The 20,531-nt window shown below is 31.2% G+C and overlaps 3 protein-coding genes across 6 annotated transcripts; 1 reads left to right on the top strand and 2 right to left on the bottom strand.

The window, feature by feature from the left end:
- Nucleotides 1–303: 303 nt before the first annotated feature.
- On the bottom strand, nt 304–3,792 carry LOC132914266 (histone-lysine N-methyltransferase PR-Set7). Of its 3 annotated transcripts, none has more exons than XM_060973241.1 (6): nt 3,772–3,792; nt 2,571–2,773; nt 2,104–2,227; nt 1,645–2,018; nt 1,387–1,577; nt 304–1,311 (listed from the first exon to the last, which is right to left on the bottom strand). In XM_060973241.1, exons 2-6 carry the CDS (start codon nt 2,688–2,690, stop codon nt 1,101–1,103), a joined length of 1,020 nt encoding a protein of 339 aa, XP_060829224.1. In that variant the 5' UTR covers nt 2,691–2,773; nt 3,772–3,792; the 3' UTR covers nt 304–1,100. The 3 variants fall into 3 exon arrangements, with proteins under 3 accessions (XP_060829224.1, XP_060829223.1, XP_060829225.1); XM_060973240.1 differs by lacking the exon at nt 3,772–3,792 and adding an exon at nt 3,436–3,765; XM_060973242.1 differs by lacking the exon at nt 3,772–3,792 and adding an exon at nt 2,864–2,884.
- A 3,641-nt stretch (nt 3,793–7,433) lies between these two features.
- On the top strand, nt 7,434–18,149 carry LOC132914242 (protein strawberry notch). The gene is made up of 18 exons (XM_060973183.1): nt 7,434–7,826; nt 8,617–8,698; nt 8,757–8,864; nt 8,963–9,190; nt 9,491–9,613; nt 9,764–9,904; nt 9,991–10,358; nt 10,464–10,716; nt 10,874–11,199; nt 11,292–11,572; nt 11,650–12,014; nt 12,282–12,350; nt 12,428–12,716; nt 12,802–13,185; nt 13,871–14,437; nt 14,523–14,836; nt 14,929–15,060; nt 15,144–18,149. The coding sequence occupies exons 1-17, from the start codon at nt 7,824–7,826 to the stop codon at nt 15,033–15,035; spliced, it is 4,008 nt and encodes a 1,335-aa protein (XP_060829166.1). The 5' UTR covers nt 7,434–7,823; the 3' UTR covers nt 15,036–15,060; nt 15,144–18,149.
- On the bottom strand, nt 15,773–20,464 carry LOC132914278 (Golgi SNAP receptor complex member 1). Of its 2 annotated transcripts, XM_060973265.1 has the most exons (6): nt 20,306–20,464; nt 19,475–19,650; nt 19,229–19,410; nt 19,077–19,145; nt 17,550–18,957; nt 15,773–16,773 (listed from the first exon to the last, which is right to left on the bottom strand). In XM_060973265.1, exons 1-5 carry the CDS (start codon nt 20,337–20,339, stop codon nt 18,720–18,722), a joined length of 699 nt encoding a protein of 232 aa, XP_060829248.1. In that variant the 5' UTR covers nt 20,340–20,464; the 3' UTR covers nt 15,773–16,773; nt 17,550–18,719. The 2 variants fall into 2 exon arrangements, with proteins under 2 accessions (XP_060829248.1, XP_060829249.1); XM_060973266.1 differs by lacking the exon at nt 15,773–16,773 and having other exon boundaries at nt 18,355–18,957; nt 19,077–19,133.
- Between the last annotated feature and the right edge of the window lie 67 nt (nt 20,465–20,531).

The raw sequence follows: 20,531 nt of genomic DNA, 5'->3' as shown, positions 1-20,531 counted from the left end.
ACTCGTTTTATAAGTTATTATAAGGTATATTTAAAACTAATAGTAAATATTATTCAATAAAAGAAATACTGACGAAATATTGGTGAAAGTACTTAGGCAAAATATACATAAAATTTTATAGAGATTTATTTAGAATATGAAAGATTATAGATATTTTATTTCTTCATGTGAAGGCATTTCTTTTAGTTTTTTATTTGCATATAATAAAAGATGAATTACGATATCTCAGTTTCCTAGATTTCCAAAAAAGATTGAGATTGCGAATATTATTTACTTTTATCAATTAAACTACTTTTATTTATAATGTTATTACATAACATCTTTCGTTTATAAAGTTAATTACGAATTACCTCTCACGTCATTTGGAATTTGGCAGTGACAAATTGACAGAAAACAAAAGTAGTTGTCTTACAGTACAGGTACCGCAACACAGAGATCGAAGTACTCCGTAATAAAATATTTAAAAGAAAAGAAAACACATTTGTAATCATATCAATGTATTACAAATCCTTCAACCAGGAAAAGTTGTCGCCTAGTATATTGAGATGTCTAATGACGTGTCTTATCTGTAGTCAATAATACTAGACTGAATTTAAGACTAGATGAAGCATTTGTTAGTAAAGTTCGTAAAGAAACTGTACATATTTGTTCATAAACTGTGACACGAAAATGCCTTACAGTCAAAAAATAATAATTAAACATAATAGTAACAACATTAAAAAAGTATTTGATTAAAAATTTGTAATATCTATTTTGTCAGTTTGATGTTTTTAACAGTTTATGAATGTTTATGAATGAAATTTATGTAACAAAGAAAACACGTATGCAAGCTAGACTATCAATTTTATAAAATATCAAATACTTCTAATTCCTCTTGCTTTGTTACATAGATAACGAAGTACATAATTACATATTTGTTATATCAAAGTAGAGATACATTCATCTTAGAAACATTTTTAATCAGATTAATTCATAAAATTCAACTAAAATTCTCTATATGTATTTATTGTTCCTTCATAGAAGGAAGAAAATCAATTGAACGAATTCTGCAATACGATACACCATGCTATTATAACTAATTAATTAATTATTTGAAAGCGCTATAATGCCAACCATGGATGATGACGAATGGCTTCGCGACTTCGATCTCCGTAATCATATGTTATTTCCACCCCTGTAGATATATTTTCTTTCGCCGTAAGTATCAGGTGTGGCGTCGACTCTACTTCTACGACTCGAGCGATTAAATTACCATTTCTTGAATGATTTACTAATCTACCTAACTTATCAGTCTCTGCTGTTGCATCAACGCTAAAAATATGGTGATGTTGTAAGTGGTCAATGATTTACAATAATTTTATGAATAATAATGAAAAAAATACCTACCAATACTGATGATTACGATGTTGAAAATAATACATATAACACCCCGTGTTCTGGTCTTGTGCGTATATTTTTTCACGTTTCTTTGCTGTTACTTGATCGATTAATTCACCAATATATTCTACTACAAATTCTCCTTTCATAAACTCTCGTGTTGTTACTACACCACGACCTTTACCAGCAAAGTGTCTTACCTAAAGAAAAATATTTTATGTAGGATTTACGATAAAATAACAACTTTCTTTTATCAACTTGTCTTACTTCTAAGCCTTCTTCTACTTGATAAAGCACTTTATTTTCCATATCACGTTGCTTTTCTTCTAATACAGCTTTCTTTGATTTTCTCACACTACGGCGTACTGGAAAGTAGTCCGTAAGCTTATGATTTGTACTTTTAGTATTTGAAGAATCTGTTGACCGATTTGTGGCAGGCTGATTGCTGGTTAATTTTCTACGGCTACGATTAGCAGACTTTTTTAAAGGTTGTTGCTCCAAATTAAGTGTGGGAATTACAACAGGTTTCATATGCATATTTTCATTTGTATTTCTTTCATCTAAATCTTCCAATTGATGGTTTGGCATGTTAATCCTGTGTGGTGTTGATGGGCCATGAATAGGTACTGCTACAGGTGTTTCTGAAAATTTGTTTATTTATTGAATCATTATCATTTAAATATATGTACATTATGACCTATCAATTAGCAATTTATGAAATATTACCATCCGTTCTGAATTGACTAACATCAGTGAGGATATCACTTTGTACATCATTGGTTTCTTTACTTCCACAAAACCTTTCTTCGATAGGCAGGATAGAAGCTTTATTTTTAGGGACATCTGTAATCTATGTTTTAAAATGAACGACACCATTATATATTTTATCATTTTGAATAAAAATTATTTGTATATAAGTTATAAAATATACTTAGATTAAAGAACATGAATACAATGAACCAATTGGTCAAATCATAAATATAAGCCAATATGGCATCAAAATAACATGTAAAATACTTTAAAAATGCTCAGTCTTACATAGTTATAACTTTTGAATTAGTAGATTTCTAAATTTAAAATTGGTATCATTGAACTCTAACAAGTACTTTTATTAAATATAAATTTCAACCAAAAAAATAGAGCATCCATAGAAAAATTCAATATTTAATTTGTATATGAAACAACTTACGTACTTGTGTATAAAAAAAGGAACTTATGCACACAGGCACTTTATGTGCTTCTGATACTGAATGGATCTCATCAGAGTTAACATCTTTAATATTACTATCATGCAGTTTAACCACCTTCTTCATTGGTGATGTTGTATCGTATTGAGGGGATAAAACAGTAGCTCTTGTACGAATTGCATTTCTTGTTTGCACACGTTTTCGTCTTTCTGCAATTAAATTAACCATTTATACTTCTACATTTTATAAATTTTCCAAGATATAAAATATTAAATATGATAATATACAAAATTATATACCATAGCTAATTATAATATTAATTTTATCAAATATTTTATTTTTGTTAATTATTGAGTTTTTAAACTATGTACATTATACATACATATATTATGTCACTGATCAAGTTTCACGTCTTATCATTGTAATTACAGAACCTACACAACATTGTATACATATGTAACAGTATATATGTATGTATATCTGTGAATATCCTATTGTCATAGATGTATATTAATATCTACAACATTTTGTGGAAAATATTATTGCAATAATAATTGCTTGTTACAATGAACGCGACGAATGAGTAATAAAATATAAAAAATATGTACGGAGATGTAAAATTTAATATTTTCGAATATATCATTTTCTGGTGACTAGAAATATATTTTAGGAGCGTAAGTGTATAAATAAAAATTCGGGACAATTTATTTGGTAAAAATTGTGCAGAAATTAAGTGATGTTCTGAGAAACTAGCGTCTTTGAGGTAAAATTCAAAATGGAGAGGAAGTGAAAACCATCAAAACATAACCTGATCGTCGGAATAAAATGTTTAGTGAAAATGTAGATGAATTTTTTCGAATTATATTCCTACCTTTTGCCATGTTACCTCTTGATTTTCCTATATAACGAATGAATACTGACTCTGCTTTTCCCATACAAAATTCTAGCTACGCAAGACGGCCGTTTCGATTCACTTCGACGCTAATGTGCTTAACATAAATGATTCTTTGATTAATTCGAATTTTCACACTCGCGTATTTTTTACGAAATGTGTTCGTTTTATTTTTACAAACACGAGGCGACATTTAAGACCGAATAATAAGTAATTTATATCACCACCGTTGTTCACAATTTCACTAATCTATTCGAAGCATTTTGTCGAGAAGGCAAGGCAGTAACTGTAATTACAAACATCGAAATAACATACCGGATATGCCGCCATGTTGCTTACTATGCTACACCATATACTATTATTAAATTAGATACTATCTGCATCTTTGAGTACTATAGATAGATATATATTTCCTTTACTGCTCTCTAAATACATTTTATAGATTAGGTTTTTCATTTTTTCTCGTATCTTTATCCCTTTGTGTCCAGACAATTTAATTTTGTACGATACAATCAATCAAGAATTGATACTTCAATAACCAAAGTTAAATTTTTACAACGTTCGCTTTCTATAGACTTATATATTTCATAAACTATATATATGTGATTTTACAATGTTAATCTGTATATTTTTTTACAATTAAACCTACAATGGCTCACAAAATTATTTGAACACCTACTATAACAGATTTTTATGGATATATTATATTATATGCATTACGTGTAACTTTTTAAAATTTCGTTAACGCTATAATGAGACACGATTATCTCGATTATAATAGTAAAATTTGAAATCACTCCAAAAACGTGTATAGAACACACAAAACATTTATTGCAGCATATATATATAGCGAAAAATTAGTATACAGCATGAATAGTAATTTTAAACATACATACAATCACTGCTAAAGATGGTCTCATTACATATTCTGCTTATTAATATAGTGAACAATTGACTCTTTAAATACTTTGATGATTTTTGCAAAGTTTAATTTTTCATTACAATACTAATGAAATTTTAAAATGTTTTGTATAATATATATATGAAAAATTTCTACGCCTATTTAAATATTTTCATGGGTCACTATACATGCTTCATAAATTATAAATTCACTATGTTATATTTTCTTATACTAAACCTGTTTTAAGTTGTAAAATTCAACTGTTAGTCATACTAAAATTTCTTTGTAAATAAATATATCTAAACCGTGTATAATGTCATAAAATTCGGATCTTCTTACTAAATAAAAGATATGCATATGTATGTGTAAAAATAATTGAAATATGCAATAAGACAGTCATTGTTTGATTTATATAATACAGAAATGTTCAAAGACATATACATCTTCTTCTAAGAATAAAGAATATATCATTACATGATTAATACGAAGACGCATTGAAAAAATACATATGTTTAACTCTAAATAAAAAAAATAAGATAAAGCAGTAAAATACAACAATTAAAAGTATGTACATACGTCTCATATATATGTATGTACAGTGATAACTTAAATGTATAAATTTAATTATTTATTTTCTACATTCGTGATATAAAATTGACGAAATCAAATCATTTTCCTATATCGTTTAGTTCCAGGAGTTGGCCACCAGATAGCGGTGTCAGCGGCGCGAAGCTCGGATCGATCGTATTAGAACGATGTTATTTTTTAGATAGATTTAGGTAAGCAATCGTAGAATACTAGATGAACACATATTATTTTAGCGAAATGTCGGCTCAAAATCCTTTGATTTTCCGAAGAAAATCTAAATCTATCGAAATCTGAGTTATTTGATATTTCTGTAAAGAGATAGCTGTCATATTCTTTTCTTTTTACCGCGGATACTTTAAATCAACTAACGATCAGCGCGGCGCCTCTGCAACGTTGCCAAGCGTCCGCCCAGCTCATTTAAGTGTAACCACGCGCTTACGAACACATGATACGCGATATGCATGGTTTGTTTACTGTTCATTGTAATTTCGAAGTACACGTGCTCAAATAAGCAATTGTTAAAAAATTATCGTGCTCGTTTTATCACGTATCAACGACTTGTCTTCTCGTGTCTTTCGTGTTTTTAGTCAAAGTGACCTGCGATTCGTAGTACAAATCAGAGAGGAGCCAGTAAATCAGCGAACTATCTATTTAAATGGTATTATAAATAAATATACTGATCCAAAGATTTTTTGTCAGATTGAAGAAATAAGATACTTACAAATTATCCTAATATAAAAGAACCATTTATTTTTAATCATTTAGAACTATCAGAATTGCATGTTAATGTCTAAATATTTTATTAAAATTATTTACACCGATCTTTGCTTGTCTCACTGTTCGCTTTAAATTTGCATGCATTGTCATGAAAAATGTAGTTACAGAATAGTCGATAGATGTCAGAATTTTCCGCTCTTTTTATTCGTGTTTTAAACACCTTATATGGGTTTATCCTTTGCTTTTTCGATCTAATTATGAGTTAATGTTTCAATTAGTATTATTAGATAATATCATTAATCAAGAAGAATAAGAATCGATGTTACGTTAAGTTAAGTTTATTATTCCCTCCCTGGTTATAATCTTTACATTGATTTCGTCGAAGAAAGGCGTTATTCAGAAGCCATCTTGCTTCGGTTTCCGCGCTAATTTCAAATTTTAATTTGTTCAATTGCACGTTTTCATTACATACCGTATCGGTCATACTTTTTTTTTTTTTCTGTAATCGCTTAGTGTTACTAATTGTATTAATATAAACGTACAAAAATACAGACTTAACATTATATCTTACTCTACTTCATAAACGATATATATTGGCCAAATATTCATGCACTTGTCGACATCTTTTATGAATATATTATGTTATAACTACATTAGTACTGTAATAATACCCAACTATCTGGATTATATTAGTAACATTTGAAACGATTCTGAATATGTATATAGAAATTGTAAGATATTTAGTACAAGTGTATATTTTGTAGAGATCTTAAAAATATTCAAACGGACAATCATCCATAATATTATTCATAATATTAATAAATCTCAGTATTCAGTATTTATCTGTAACTTTTATTATGTGCTTAAAGTGATTATTCATACTCCATACTAATTTTTTTACTAAATATAAGTTTAAAATAAGTATATTGCAATTTTTAAATATATTTTCAGATTGGATCCAAATTTTGCCAATGTAATCAGTGTATAATCAATTGCAGTTGTGTCTCATTATAGTGCTAATGAAATTTTAAGATGTTTTATATAACATGCACAATACATATATCAAAGTTTTCTATGGTAATTGTATGAATACTTTTGCAAGCCATTTGTATACTTACTTTATCTGTCCTAACTAACTATTTGTGTTATTGTGTACTATCTTTCCTATTTTCTAACACTGTCCTCATAAGCTTGTGCTTGACAAACTCTTTAAAAAATGTTTACTATTTCAAATCTTATAAAATATCAAATCTTTTTATTTTTAATTTTATTTTCTTTCTTAAGAATCAACATAAAGTATTTATTACATTGATGGCTTACTGTATAAATATTGTATGTCGACTTTTAACATTTCTGAGAAATAGTCTTAAAAATTCAGTGATGTTTTATAATTAAATAAACACTTTTTGCATTGTATTTATTTTCACCAATACTATTGTAGAATTGGTTGCAAATTGTACATTGATTCTTTTTAAGAACATAAAATGACAAAGTCAAATCATGGTTGAAAATATCTATGTATACATTAAATACAATAAACAAAAATGTTATGTTTCTATAAAGTAGATATAAATGTGATTTTTATGTAGCGTACGGAAACAGTCAAGGAATATTGAAATATATAAAAAAATATGTGTATAGTAAGTCACAGATATGGTATTTTGAAAGAGCGGTGATTTTTTGATTAACGCGCTCCTAAGAATGTTCTCTTAAATCGTTACAATTTGGCAACGCCGCGTGGTTATATTCCGCAAGCAGCAGCCATAGCCAGCGCGTGTGTTTTTGTATTTGCATCGCGGTGCACCGTGGGCCGGGCGAAAGCCAAGATGGCGGCAGCCGTGTTTGGCAAACGCGTTTTAACTGTATGATCGGTGTAGACCGCATAAATGGCACGATCTAAGCGCACAGTAAGTTCTAACACTGTGATTTCCTAGTTCGCACAATTCACCAGCCAACCGAACGTCGCCGAGTGATGTCCATTTAACGAGACACGAAACACGAAATATTCTTTACGAGGAAAAAAGTGTCTCGTGCATCCTGTCACAAGTCAGCATCTTCGATTGTACACGGCGAAGATAATTATTCACAAGGTGTTCGGTCAAGATATCCCAGTTATCTTGACTCTTCGGTAACCGCCAAGATTATAAAAGGATTTTTTGACATGGTGAGCTTTTGTTTATGATTCGTTTCACTGGTACTGAGGAGGCGCGCTTCTTTCGTCCAATACTAATACGTATTTCTTTGTGCATCCCATCTATTGGCACGACTAACCTATTAGACGCGGTTACTGTGTATCGCGTATATACACAGTCCCTCTTATTGTAATTTTAAATGACTCACCGACACTAGCCTCCCTCTCCCTATTCCGTATCCCTCCCGCTTTTTCCTCGAGTTAAACAAGTTCACGATCGTGTTCCTTGTTCTTTTCCTTTTCTTATTTTTTTCAATTAAATACGAATTGTAGTATTGTACAAGTCATTCAAAAAATACATTGATTAACTTGAAAATTAAAAGCTAGAGGAAAGCGATAATATAATGAGTATTGGTTTTTTAAATATACATACTTTGGAATTTATTGTTATTTATGTCATTCTTTTGTGATGAATGAATTTACGGATGTAGATAATGATATTGATAAAGAAATTGGAAAATTTACAAGAAGGGAAGTTGATAAGGCTCATACATGATAGCAGTTTTTATGTTTCTAGTTAGACTTAATTTATCCTTATATTTATGGATAAAAAGTTAGTTATTACATAATGTTATGAAACTATAAAATGTGAGTTGTAGACTAAAAATGCACTGAAATTTATGCTTGATCCATTGTTTTCTTATGAATTTAAAAATATCAATAATGACTGTAATAACTTAAACATTAACTTTATTATTAGATTAATGGTAAATTAATATATAATAATATGTATTGTTGAAACATTGAACAAATCTTTTGTCAGTCAACTAAAAGGGATAAGGACGCAATGAATGAAGATAGCAGCAGTGACGAGGATGAAGATCCCGATAACATGGGTGTACCTGGTAAATATTTTATTTCTAAACATAAAAAAAGCGTTTAATGCATAATAATTTTCATTAGGTGGTGGAAAAGATCTTGCTACTGCTACTGGGATTGCAAATATAAAAGATGAAAAACCTGCAGATGTCCCATCTAATGCTATGGCTAAAGGTCAAGGAGGTTTAAATAGTAAGAAGAGTCTTAATAAAAAAAATATGATAGAAAAATATGCAATGAATTCAACAAGAATTTTATTTATATTTTTTGAAATTATATTTCTTTAACAGTGTTAAATCAGAAATTTGGTAATAAAATTCCTGGTGGATTGGTGACTAAGACAGCAGCACCAGGTTATGAAATGGTACGTGTAGGAGGATCACAGGGTACACCACCTGGTTTTGTTAATACAAATCAGTTAGGTCAATTAGGTCAGTTAGCTGCTGCTGGTGGACCATATTTTCCTCCAGGACTAGCAACTCTTGCAGGTTTCAACCCTGCAGCTTTCTTTCCACCAAGTGAGTAAAACATATGTTTTATTTATTCCTAATATTCTATAACATGATCAAAATAATTCATTCCTGTCTGTATTATAAAAATTAAATGTATGTACAAATCATTTATGCACATACATTATTGCTTTTGTATCAAGAGTATATTTGTATAATAAATTTATACCCATATTGTTGCATTTTATTGTAACATTGTAACTGAAGCGTAATTAACTATTGTATTATCTGTAATTATTTTAAACAGTGTTATAAATTATAATACTGAGTGAGTAATTGAGTAGTTTTATATATGTTATCGTTTCCTAGGCATGGATATGAGCTTAATGAGTGGTTTTATGGCTATGCCTGGAATGAACATGGGTGTTAATCCTCTTGTTCAATTGTTAAACCAAAATGGTTTACATCCAAATTGGCCAGGTGCACTGACAGGTATTCTTCACATTTTTAATATTCTAAAATCACTTTAATAATTATAATATTGTTGAAACACACAATTATGTCCATAATAGTACTAATTGAAATCATTTAACATAATAAGATTCTAATCTCACAATACAGTAATTTAAAACATTGTTGTAGGCAAAGCTGTGTCTCAGCTATGGATGAATGCTGGAGATGCTGCAAAAATGAATATGCAACCTACCATACCAGAAGAAGAGGAGGTGGATGATGAAGATATGGGTGTTGCAGAAACGTATGCCGACTATATGCCTACTAAACGTATGTTATTTAACTTCACTTTGAAAATACATTACATTGATATTTATTTATTAGATAACATACCTCTTAATTAATACAATCCATAGTTAAACTCGGACGAAAGCATCCAGATCCTGTTGTGGAAACTGCATCGTTATCTAGCGTCGAGCCAACGGACGTCTGGTATAAGCTTTCGATACCGGAAGAAACGATGCGAACTGGAGCTTTATCTGCGCTGCAACTTGAATCAATAACGTATGCGTCTCAGCAACATGAACATCTCTTACCAGATGGTACACGCGCTGGTTTTCTTATCGGCGATGGTGCAGGAGTTGGTAAAGGACGAACTATAGCTGGAATTATATTCGAAAATTACTTGAAAGGAAGAAAACGTGCTATTTGGGTGTCTGTCTCGAACGATCTCAAATATGATGCAGAGCGTGATTTAAATGATATTGGCGCGTCAAAAATTGAGGTACTTATTCTTTAAATTGGAGATATATATCAATCATTTATTATTTTAATTTTGTTAATATAAAAGTCGAAAGAATAAAAATGGGAATATAAATTGTATTCTTAGGTTCATGCATTAAATAAATTCAAGTATGCAAAGATCTCCTCAGCGGTAAATGGTAACGTAAAGAAAGGAGTAATATTCAGTACATATTCAGCTTTAATCGGAGAATCTTCACAAAGCGGTGGAAAATATAAAAGTCGATTGAAACAACTTTTACAGTGGTGTGGTGAAGATTTCGATGGGTTGATTATATTTGATGAGTGTCATCGGGCGAAGAATTTATGTCCTACAGGAAGTTCAAAACCTACTAAAACTGGTACGTATATTAGACGCATTATTTGTATTATAACTTTATACATGTAACATGTTTTCTATTATGTTTCATCTAATGCAATTGTGTTTTGTGGCACAATAATGTCGTATATTTATTATTATGTTTCATATAATTTATTGCAATTTCCAATGTATTCCAGGTTTGACAGTTTTAGAGTTGCAAAACAAGCTTCCTAAAGCAAGAGTAGTGTATGCCAGTGCAACAGGCGCTTCCGAGCCCCGTAATATGGCCTACATGGTTCGATTAGGTATGTGGGGCGAAGGAACACCATTCCCCGAATTCAATGATTTTATCACCGCCGTGGAGAAGCGCGGAGTCGGTGCAATGGAAATCGTAGCGATGGACATGAAGTTGCGAGGCATGTATATCGCCCGACAACTCAGTTTTCACGGCGTAGCCTTTAAAATAGAGGAAGTACCGTTATCCAAAGAGTTTACCGAGATCTATGATCATTCAGTTCAACTTGTGAGTATTAAAACAGAAGATAATGCATTATTATTGCATTAATAATAATTAATTAATGATTGATAATTTATTAATTAATAAATCTTGTATAGTGGGTTGAAGCAATGCAGAGGTTTCAAGAAGCAGCAGAATTGTTGGACGCTGAGAATCGTATGAAGAAAACTATGTGGGGACAGTTTTGGTCGTCACATCAGCGCTTCTTCAAATATCTATGTATTGCTGCTAAAGTAAAACATGCTGTAGCAGTTGCACGTGAAGCCGTGAAGTGTGGAAAATGTGTAGTTATCGGTCTACAATCTACCGGTGAGGCACGCACGTTAGAACAATTGGAACGCGACGATGGTGAATTAAGCGATTTCGTTTCCACTGCAAAGTAAATACACCATTCAGTTTTATTAGTATGTAAATACAAAAAGACTGTTTATTTCTACATGAATGTGTTTATTTTAGAGGAGTACTTCAAACGTTAGTCGAGAAACATTTCCCAGCATCAGACCGTAATCACATACACCGAGTTCTTGGTATTGAACCATCGAAAATGCAGAGATTAGACGATCTAGATGATATCGATGGAGCTAGCGGTTCTGCGGGTGGAAGTAAAAGAAAGCCAATACGACAGGCAGCTCAACGAGCCTCGAAGAGAGTTCGTACATTCCCATCTGATGACGATTTTACCGATGACGAGAGGAATGGTGGACATAGCTCCGGTTCGGAATATAAACAGAGTGGCAGCGAGAGCGAAGACGATCATAGGACTGATGAAGAAAGTAATATCACTTCTGATTCTTCTTTCAATTACAGCGAATCAGACTCTGGTAGGTTTCACATATTATTTGACCGATATTGTTAGATCATAAGCAACTGATTTAAATTAAATTTAATATTATTTAATTGTGAGATATAAATAAAGCATACATTTTAATTTTAAAAATGAATAGTAATTTATACAATATAAATTAAAATTGAAAGCTTAATTTTACTTTATTCAAACTGTTGTGTGTTACTTATGACCTAAAGGTAATAATCAAGGGTTAAAATCGTTTAATCAAAATGTTCTGCTAATTTCTTACTTAATATCATAGATTCAGGCGATGGAAGACGAAGGAAGAAAGGTGCTAAGAAACAAAAAAAACCAGTGAAGAAACGAACTGGTATATATTTCATATTCTCAGAAATATTACTGTAAATAAGAACAAATGTAGTAGTGATACATTGATAAATTATGCAGGACCCGTAACCTCTGGAATGATGCGCAATCGTGCGCCATCGAGAGATGCCGTGGAACGTGCGTACACCATGAAGAAGGAATTACTATCGCAGGTCGAAGACTTAGGCGAACGACTACCACCAAATACTTTGGATCAACTAATTGACGAATTTGGTGGACCGGAAAATGTGGCCGAAATGACTGGTAGGAAAGGTCGAGTTGTTCAGACAGAAGATGGTACCATTCAGTACGAATCCAGATCTGAAGTGGATGTTCCATTAGAAACACTTAATTTAACTGAAAAACAGAGGTACATAATAAATTTATCTTTAACATACACGTAAAAAAAGTCTACTTTCAACAGATTAAATTGGAATGGTTCAATGTTGTAATAGGTTTATGGATGGCGAGAAAACAGTGGCCATTATCTCAGAAGCAGCCAGCAGTGGTATATCATTACAAAGTGATAGGCGAGCAAGGAATCAGATGCGACGAGTGCATATTACTCTCGAATTACCATGGAGCGCAGACAGAGCGATACAGCAATTCGGACGAACGCATCGTTCTAATCAAGTGAATGCTCCGGAATACATATTTCTTATCTCGGATTTGGCCGGTGAACGACGATTTGCATCTATCGTAGCGAAGCGTCTGGAAAGTCTTGGAGCTCTTACGCACGGTGATCGAAGAGCTACAGAAACCAGAGATCTCTCGCAATTCAATATTGATAACAAATACGGACGTGCAGCGCTTGAAGCGACAATGAGAACTATTATGAAGTTTGTATACTTCTTATAATTTAACCTTCTACTACCGAGGTGGAATCTCAGATTGAAGTCTTCCATTTTGTTTATAACTAAGTATTTATATTTCGTCTATCTTTCGACAGTACTACGATATATACATTACGTAAATAAATTTACATAGTTTGTTTATCTTATGAAAAGATAACTGATACATGTGCGAAGGAGTCTGTCAAAGGGGGAAAAATTGAGAAAAATCACTAAACGGCGTAATTACCTTAAAATTCTTTAACGAATAGAATATGTAAAAATATAAAGTGAAAAATCTATAAGGACTGATAATGCATCTTTGTATCGTTACAAAATTAATCAGCCAGTAAATAGGATTGCGAGATATTGTCTGTAATAATTTCTGACGATGAAATCGGCTGGCAGACCATCTCTGGTTTGGACGATGGCGGATCTATTGTGTTATGTATATTAGGAAAATGTGTACTAGAGATAAATCAATAAGAAGGACTGCCAGAAATGTTCTGCATTTATATATAAATTGCATATAAAGTTCAGGAATATTATAGACTCCACCTCGAGTTTTATATACCAAATATGGTGCTTCGGTAGTAGAGGTTTAATAATATATCTTATATATTCCTTTACACTTTTTGCAATGTCTAATACGGTTTACTAAATTAAATTAATTCTCTTATAAATGAAATACTAGATACGAACCTCCGCTTGTACCACCACCACAAGATTATCACGGAGATTTCTTCAAAGATGTGGCTGATGCATTAGTGGGTGTTGGTTTAATTTGCAATAGTGAAAGCACACCTGGTGTACTCACGTTGGACAAAGATTATAACAACATGTCAAAATTCTTAAATCGTATTCTCGGTATGCCGGTTGACCTGCAGAATCGGTTATTTAAATATTTCACCGACACTTTAAACGCAATTGTCACGCAAGCAAAAAAGACCGGTCGTTTCGACATGGGTATTCTCGATCTTGGTACATCTGGAGAAAACGTAAAAAGGGTTAAGTTATACCGTTTCTTACGGAAACACGCTACTGGAAAGGCACCAACCGAGCTTCACGTTGTTCACGTTGAACGTGGAATGAATTGGGCAGAGGCAATGGACAAATGTTCCGAATTGACGGGATCCAAAGAGGGCTTCTATTTGAGCCACCAGATCCGTAATGGAAAGCAAACCGCCATTCTTGCTGTTATAGTAGATACCGGAAAGAAAAAATCTGAGAGTAAAAAAGATCAGCTGTATATGGTTTATAGGTAGAGTGTCTCTTTCGTAATAAATATAAGATAACGATTAATAATTTAAAATTGATCATATTATGATTCGTATTTTTGTTTAAAGACCCAATACAGGATTACAATTAAGACAAGAAACTCTAGGTGAATTAGAGAAAAAATATAAGAAGGTATCGTCAGACGAAGCAGAACCACATTGGTCACAACAATATGAAGCGTCTGTAGATACATGTTCACATGCTTACTGGCGCGGCAATTGTAAAAACGCGACTCTTGGTATGGATTGCGAGGTTGGACTCCGAAGACGTTCCTATAACGTGTTATCAGGTTCGGTATTGAGCGTTTGGAGTCGAGTTGAAAGCATTCTTGCAACACGTTCTGCTCATAACTCTAAGATGCAAGTAGTACGCTTACGAACTGGTAAGTTTTATGAAAAATTTAAATATAATTCTATAAAACTATTGCACATGTTATAGGAACTGTTAAAAGTTTTGTTTATTTTTTTCTTATAGATGAAGGCTTAAAAATAGTCGGTACTCTTATTCCAAAGTCCTGTATGGAAATATTGCGTCAAGAATTATCATCAGATGCTGAGAACACTGAAGAACTTACATTTTGAACAATTCGTTAATTCGCTTTTATAGGTAAGTAACTGATATAACAATCAAAGCGGGATTTATTCGTTGGAAAAGAATAGGGAGTTCGTAATTTTTAATGTGTCATCAAGAACAGGACCAAAAGAAGCGATTGATGTGAATATAACGTGGACAAATCCCTCTTCCTAAGTCTTGCGATAAAATTCAGTAAAGAAGAGGGTGCACGACAAAGATGTGAATTAATTAAGTCATTTAATAAGGATATATCAGGTAGATACGTAAACCTGATTTGGTAATGACAAGTGAAACGAACATGTGGAACGAACATTTACAACCTGCGAATTGTATGAGATCCAAACTTATCTTTTCGTTAGGCTTTGACGTCGCTATGTTAAACGTTTTAATGAAGTATGTTTTGCTCGCTCGTTGTATCTCCTTGATTATACATGAAACATTACTAAGTAGCTAGAATATTTTCTTTCTTTTTTTGTAATTTTAGTCATAAATTGCGCTCACGTTTAATTGGGCGTTAGTGGGAATGAATATTTTTTTTTATTTTTCATTTACCTTCTTTTCACATCGCTGAGTAAAAAAAAAAATTAAATCCATAATTTTGTAACACGATTATAGTTACATACGAAGTACATTCGTCATTTATTTTATATATCAAAGAAAAATATAATTATTTTGGAAAAGGCATCGCTGCATATAGAACAACTTTAGTTTTGTTCTTTTCTCTCTCTCTCTCTCTCTCTCTCTCTCTCTCTCTCTCTTTTTCGATTGCATTATGCTGTAGAAGAATTTTAATCAATACAATAGTTTTATGTTGCATCTACCATGAAGAATTATATCGAATGTGGAGAGAAGCTAGAATCTTATGTGGAAACGTAAAATTAAACCATAGCGATGCATACGACTTACGGAACCGTATTTTACGCTAATCATATCTTGAAGAACAAATTTAAACATTCAGCGAGAATCGATTATGTAAAATCTTAGTGATAGGTAAAGGTTTACTTACTTGCATATATATCGTGACTGATTAATGGAACGGGAGTAAGTAAAACCCGGAAGAAAAGATATAAAATAGTATTAGAACTATATCAGAAAAGCAGTGCAACAAGCAATCGATTCTCGTTGGAATATACACAGATGTATACGCAACTGTTCCAGTTCTTTTCTTTAATCGTTAAATTGATCGGATAGTTAATTAATGACCATTGCTACTGCTACCATTAATATTATTACACTACTGCTACTATTATTAGTACTAGTATCCCACTGCTACTATTACTATAGGGAATAGAGGGACGAGGTAATAAATGAGAATTTTTCTATCTTGTCAATTTTATGTTAAAACTAACATTTATTATTTATGAAGTAAGTGCCAAGGTAGTGTAATCCTTGTTCGTTTTTATAAAAATTCGTCTTTCGTACTGTATTTCACAAAATATAGTTTTTTATTTTTTATCATATTAGACACAGTGATATAGCAATATCAGTTACAATAATAGATGCATAATTTAAAAAGTTGCGTTTGGGAAACAATGTATAACCTCGTCTCCCAATAATTCTCCATTTATAAGTAGTCAACATTAAAACAAAAGTTAGATTCAAACGATACGTACGGCAGTATATTTATATTCAAAAATCATAAAGTAGTCATGCGATTCGCATGTATATTGAGTAGATGTCTGTTGTTTATTTGTACGCCTGGACGAGTTTCGATAGCTAAGTAAGATGGATCTCACAATCTATCATCTATGACAGAAAACAGTAATAAAACAAGAAAAATAGAAGATCCAATTAAGAAAAGAATGGTAAATAGGGTATCTTGGAAAAATTGATAGAATTAATTTTAAGTAGAATCTCCATTAGAAAAATAAAAAAAAGCAAAAAAGAAAAAAAAAAGAAAAAACTACAAGGATATGCGAATTAGCGTTTACGTGTTTAGACGCTATGAAGCGAGAAATTGTCTTGTGAATATTTTCTTGTCTTCGTAACTATTCTTACTACAAAGAATCGTTCTGATGTAGTCCATGAGAAAAAAATGACACTACTACGTTTCTACGGATACACTACATATTGCATTTATAAACAAGAATAAGAAAATGGAAAGAAGAAAAGAAAGAATATAAAAAAAATCACATTTATATAACGTAGATAAGAAAGTACTCTTATTACGTTGTATCATTTTCCATGATATTGGTAGGATACAGGATACCTAATAAATTATTTATTAATGTACATTAAAGAGATAATTCGTTCGTTGTGTTTATTTTTCTCAATATTTGTGTAATTATTTTTACGTGAGGAATATTCATTTCATACAAAGCTGCAACATTTATATTGATATACTATATATATCCGCTCTTTTATAAACGTGGAGATTCTTAATTAAAACTATCGGAGACGAAATTATCAACTAACAAATAAAAAAAGAAAAATTGAAAGTGATTTGTGATTATAATAAAACATTTTCAAAGTGTAAATATATATATTAAAGGATATAAAGCAGTTTTAGGTCATACGTGTACCTTATATTCGATATTTTTACAATTCTTGCTTGAGTTCCTATTACAGACAAGGTGTAATTTATAAATGTGGTATCTAGTATACGTGGAAACCAGGCACTGCACTTGCCGAAAGCAACGTGATTCCTTTCGTAACGTGCTGTGTTTTGTGAACTCGAATGAGAGATTCTAATGATGCTATACATATATACATATATATATGTACGTGTGTGTGTATATATACATGTATAAATGTTTTCTGTGTAAGTAAAATTAATACCTATTAGTAAAAAATGAAGAAAAAATGTAATGTTAACGAAAATCGATCTTTCGAATGATAATGCCGAAACTACACACTTATTAATTACAATATTTGCATTAATGTTATTTTCCTCCATTGTTGTATAATTTCTTAAGTAGTAATCATTGTGCATCTTTGTCTCCATTGCTTTGAAACATATATGTTGTACCGCGAGAAAGCATCCGAGAATACATTGATTCATAGGCGTATAAAATACAATGGATTTCCATAAGAAAGAAATATGTAAATTGTTTCCTCTTGCAAGCACAGACTCAGTACTTGCATCGAATTATACTAATAGTAAATAAAAAGTCTTATATAAATATCAGTCTACTGCACTGCGAATAGTAAATCATGGTTTTGTTTTTTTTAACATATAAAGAACAGTAGCAAAATTTTGAAAGTTTGGTTTTTTATACATGCATGGTATTTTACAGTCTTTACTCAAAGGTGTAAAGCAAAGCTGTGTCCAAAATAACACTTGTATAGTCGTGTATATAGGAAATTGAAACAAAAAAATACAAATGATTCTGTAAATACATAAAATCTTCACCATTTGTTTTAATGTTTATTAAATTAACACATTGATCGTGGACTTAATCTTTTTACATAGTATCACCCACGACTTATGTTACGTATAAAAAAACTGTACAATTTAACATTTTCTTCTTTCTTTTCTTTTACTTTCTTAACTCGCAAGAACGAAAAAACATTCATTCGACCATTCAGAGTTCACTTACGCATGTTCAAATCACGCACAATCACGCATTTTTCAATTTCAATTCTCTATCCGTTTATATATCGTAAATATATCACCAAATACCTCATCTACATATATGCATTCCCATTGATGTATCACTAACAGGTGGAAGTACTTTGGTATTGGATATTACTTAGTGAAAAGCATAGAGCAGCATGAGAAACGTGCAAAATCCGATAATAAGGCCGACTATAAGTGAATCGCGTCTTTTACGTAAATTTATCCTTTGCACTAGACTATTTACTGCTGGAAATCGATTTGAAATGTCATTTAGCCTGGTCTGTATACGTTTGAACGTTTGCCTTTGAGTCATCAGATGATCTCGCGTTTCCATTGCTATGCTTATTTGATCATTAAGCAAATGATCCGAACTGAAAAAAATTATCTGATTTTATATTGGCGAAAAAAATGTAACAAACAGGGCACTTTATACTATGTATAACTCAGCATAAATCAAAATAAAACGAACAGTATAATAAACAATACTTACTTGTGAATGTGTTGATTTTCTTTCATATACATTTCCCGACGATTCAGTCCACTTACACTTTTGTAGTTACTGTTCCATAGAAGATTTATAAACTCTTAATCAAATATTTAAAAGGAAACAATTTAAAGTAATAAAGTAATAGGCATACGTACTCGATTTCTTTACGGACACTACCTAGTAAATCTTCTCTATCTCTTCTTGCATCAAAATTATTTCTAATTTTGTTGAATTCCAATTTATAATCTTTCAATATATCTTTATGGCGTTGCATTGTATGCAACATTGCAGCACCGTTTGGTTGTAATTTGCTCATTCTCTCATTTATAGAAAACAACTGTAACAAACAAAAACTATGTAATTTAAATTTTTGAAATGTAATATTGATATTTTAAACGTACCTTAGCCAATAATGCTTCTATTTCAGACGCCATATTATCAAAGACATGTTCTTCATCTAAAAGAGGTTCTTCATCTGCATTAACAAGCTTGGATCCACTATTGACACCAAGCTTACTGAATGCTACCAGTTTTGCATCAATCTCATTTTCCAGGTGTCTTGCTTGCCTTCTAAGATCTAAAATTAGATATAAAGTTAATAACAATACAGATTTTATTAAATTATACATTAATATTAATAAAAATAAATAAGTAATTAATAGATAAAGCATTATATTTAAATATAAATTATATATATGTCGTAGTTAATTTAAAAAACAAACTTTTTTGGTAAAAATATTAGTACAAATTAATTTATATATCCTCCGTTAAAAAAGATGACTAACTAGTTTTCACGGTAAGGTTAGGAATAGTAACAACAAAATTTGTACGCGAATTATCATAGGATTATTTATTATAAAGTAATTTTATTTCATGAACCTACCATGTAAAGTCAATTATTATCTTATAATCATACGTATAAATAATAAGATCTTTTAAATTGAACTTTTTATGTTTCAAGTGAACTTTGATGTAACAAAAGTGAAATATTTGTAATATAATTTCTGGAAGCAAAAATGTTTTACTTCTATTAAATTTGAGTAAGATTGCATAAAATAATATCATATTTCTTTGTTAGATGCAACGAAAAAAATGAAATTAATAGCAGAATGACATATGTCAAAACAAGCCGTTATATTACTTGTTGCAAGGCTTTTCCTAATATAAGAAGCCATGACAAAACCGCAAAAAAATAAAGAACGAGAGCAATATTTTCATCAGATGAACTCTACCTTCCCAATCGACAGCATCTAATGCGTTAGCCATTTGTTGTTCGCAAATTACGAACACGGTACTTCCTTTACTATGATATATGAATCTCTGCTGCTACACACGACATAACATAATCCCACGGAACAGATGATGACAGTAGATACTTATACATAGTGCTCTAAATTCCAACTATGTATATATACGTGGCGGAAAATTCGAATCACTTCTAATATGATTTAATACTTA

The sequence above is a fragment of the Bombus pascuorum genome, chromosome 14 (assembly GCF_905332965.1).
Source record: "Bombus pascuorum chromosome 14, iyBomPasc1.1, whole genome shotgun sequence".
Classification (NCBI taxonomy): domain Eukaryota; kingdom Metazoa; phylum Arthropoda; class Insecta; order Hymenoptera; family Apidae; genus Bombus; species Bombus pascuorum.
The sequence above is the reverse complement of the archived record's forward strand: the minus strand, read 5'-3'. Positions and strand labels throughout refer to the sequence as shown.

Coding starts and splice junctions, on each gene's coding strand:
- LOC132914266 (XM_060973240.1), bottom strand. CDS start 3,499: ATGGGAAAAGCAGAGTCAGTATTCATTCGTTATATAGGAAAATCAAGA. Junction 2,774..3,435: donor AAGAGGTAACATGGCAAAAG/GTAGGAATATAA, acceptor ATTTAATTGCAG/AAAGACGAAAACGTGTGCAA. Junction 1,312..1,386: donor CATCGTAATCATCAGTATTG/GTAGGTATTTTT, acceptor CCATATTTTTAG/CGTTGATGCAACAGCAGAGA.
- LOC132914242 (XM_060973183.1), top strand. Junction 9,614..9,763: donor TTGGCCAGGTGCACTGACAG/GTATTCTTCACA, acceptor ACATTGTTGTAG/GCAAAGCTGTGTCTCAGCTA. Junction 12,717..12,801: donor AATTTAACTGAAAAACAGAG/GTACATAATAAA, acceptor ATGTTGTAATAG/GTTTATGGATGGCGAGAAAA.
- LOC132914278 (XM_060973265.1), bottom strand. CDS start 20,339: ATGGCTAACGCATTAGATGCTGTCGATTGGGAAG. Junction 19,651..20,305: donor AGATGCTGTCGATTGGGAAG/GTAGAGTTCATC, acceptor ATCTAATTTTAG/ATCTTAGAAGGCAAGCAAGA. Junction 18,958..19,076: donor GAAAATCAACACATTCACAA/GTAAGTATTGTT, acceptor AATTTTTTTCAG/TTCGGATCATTTGCTTAATG.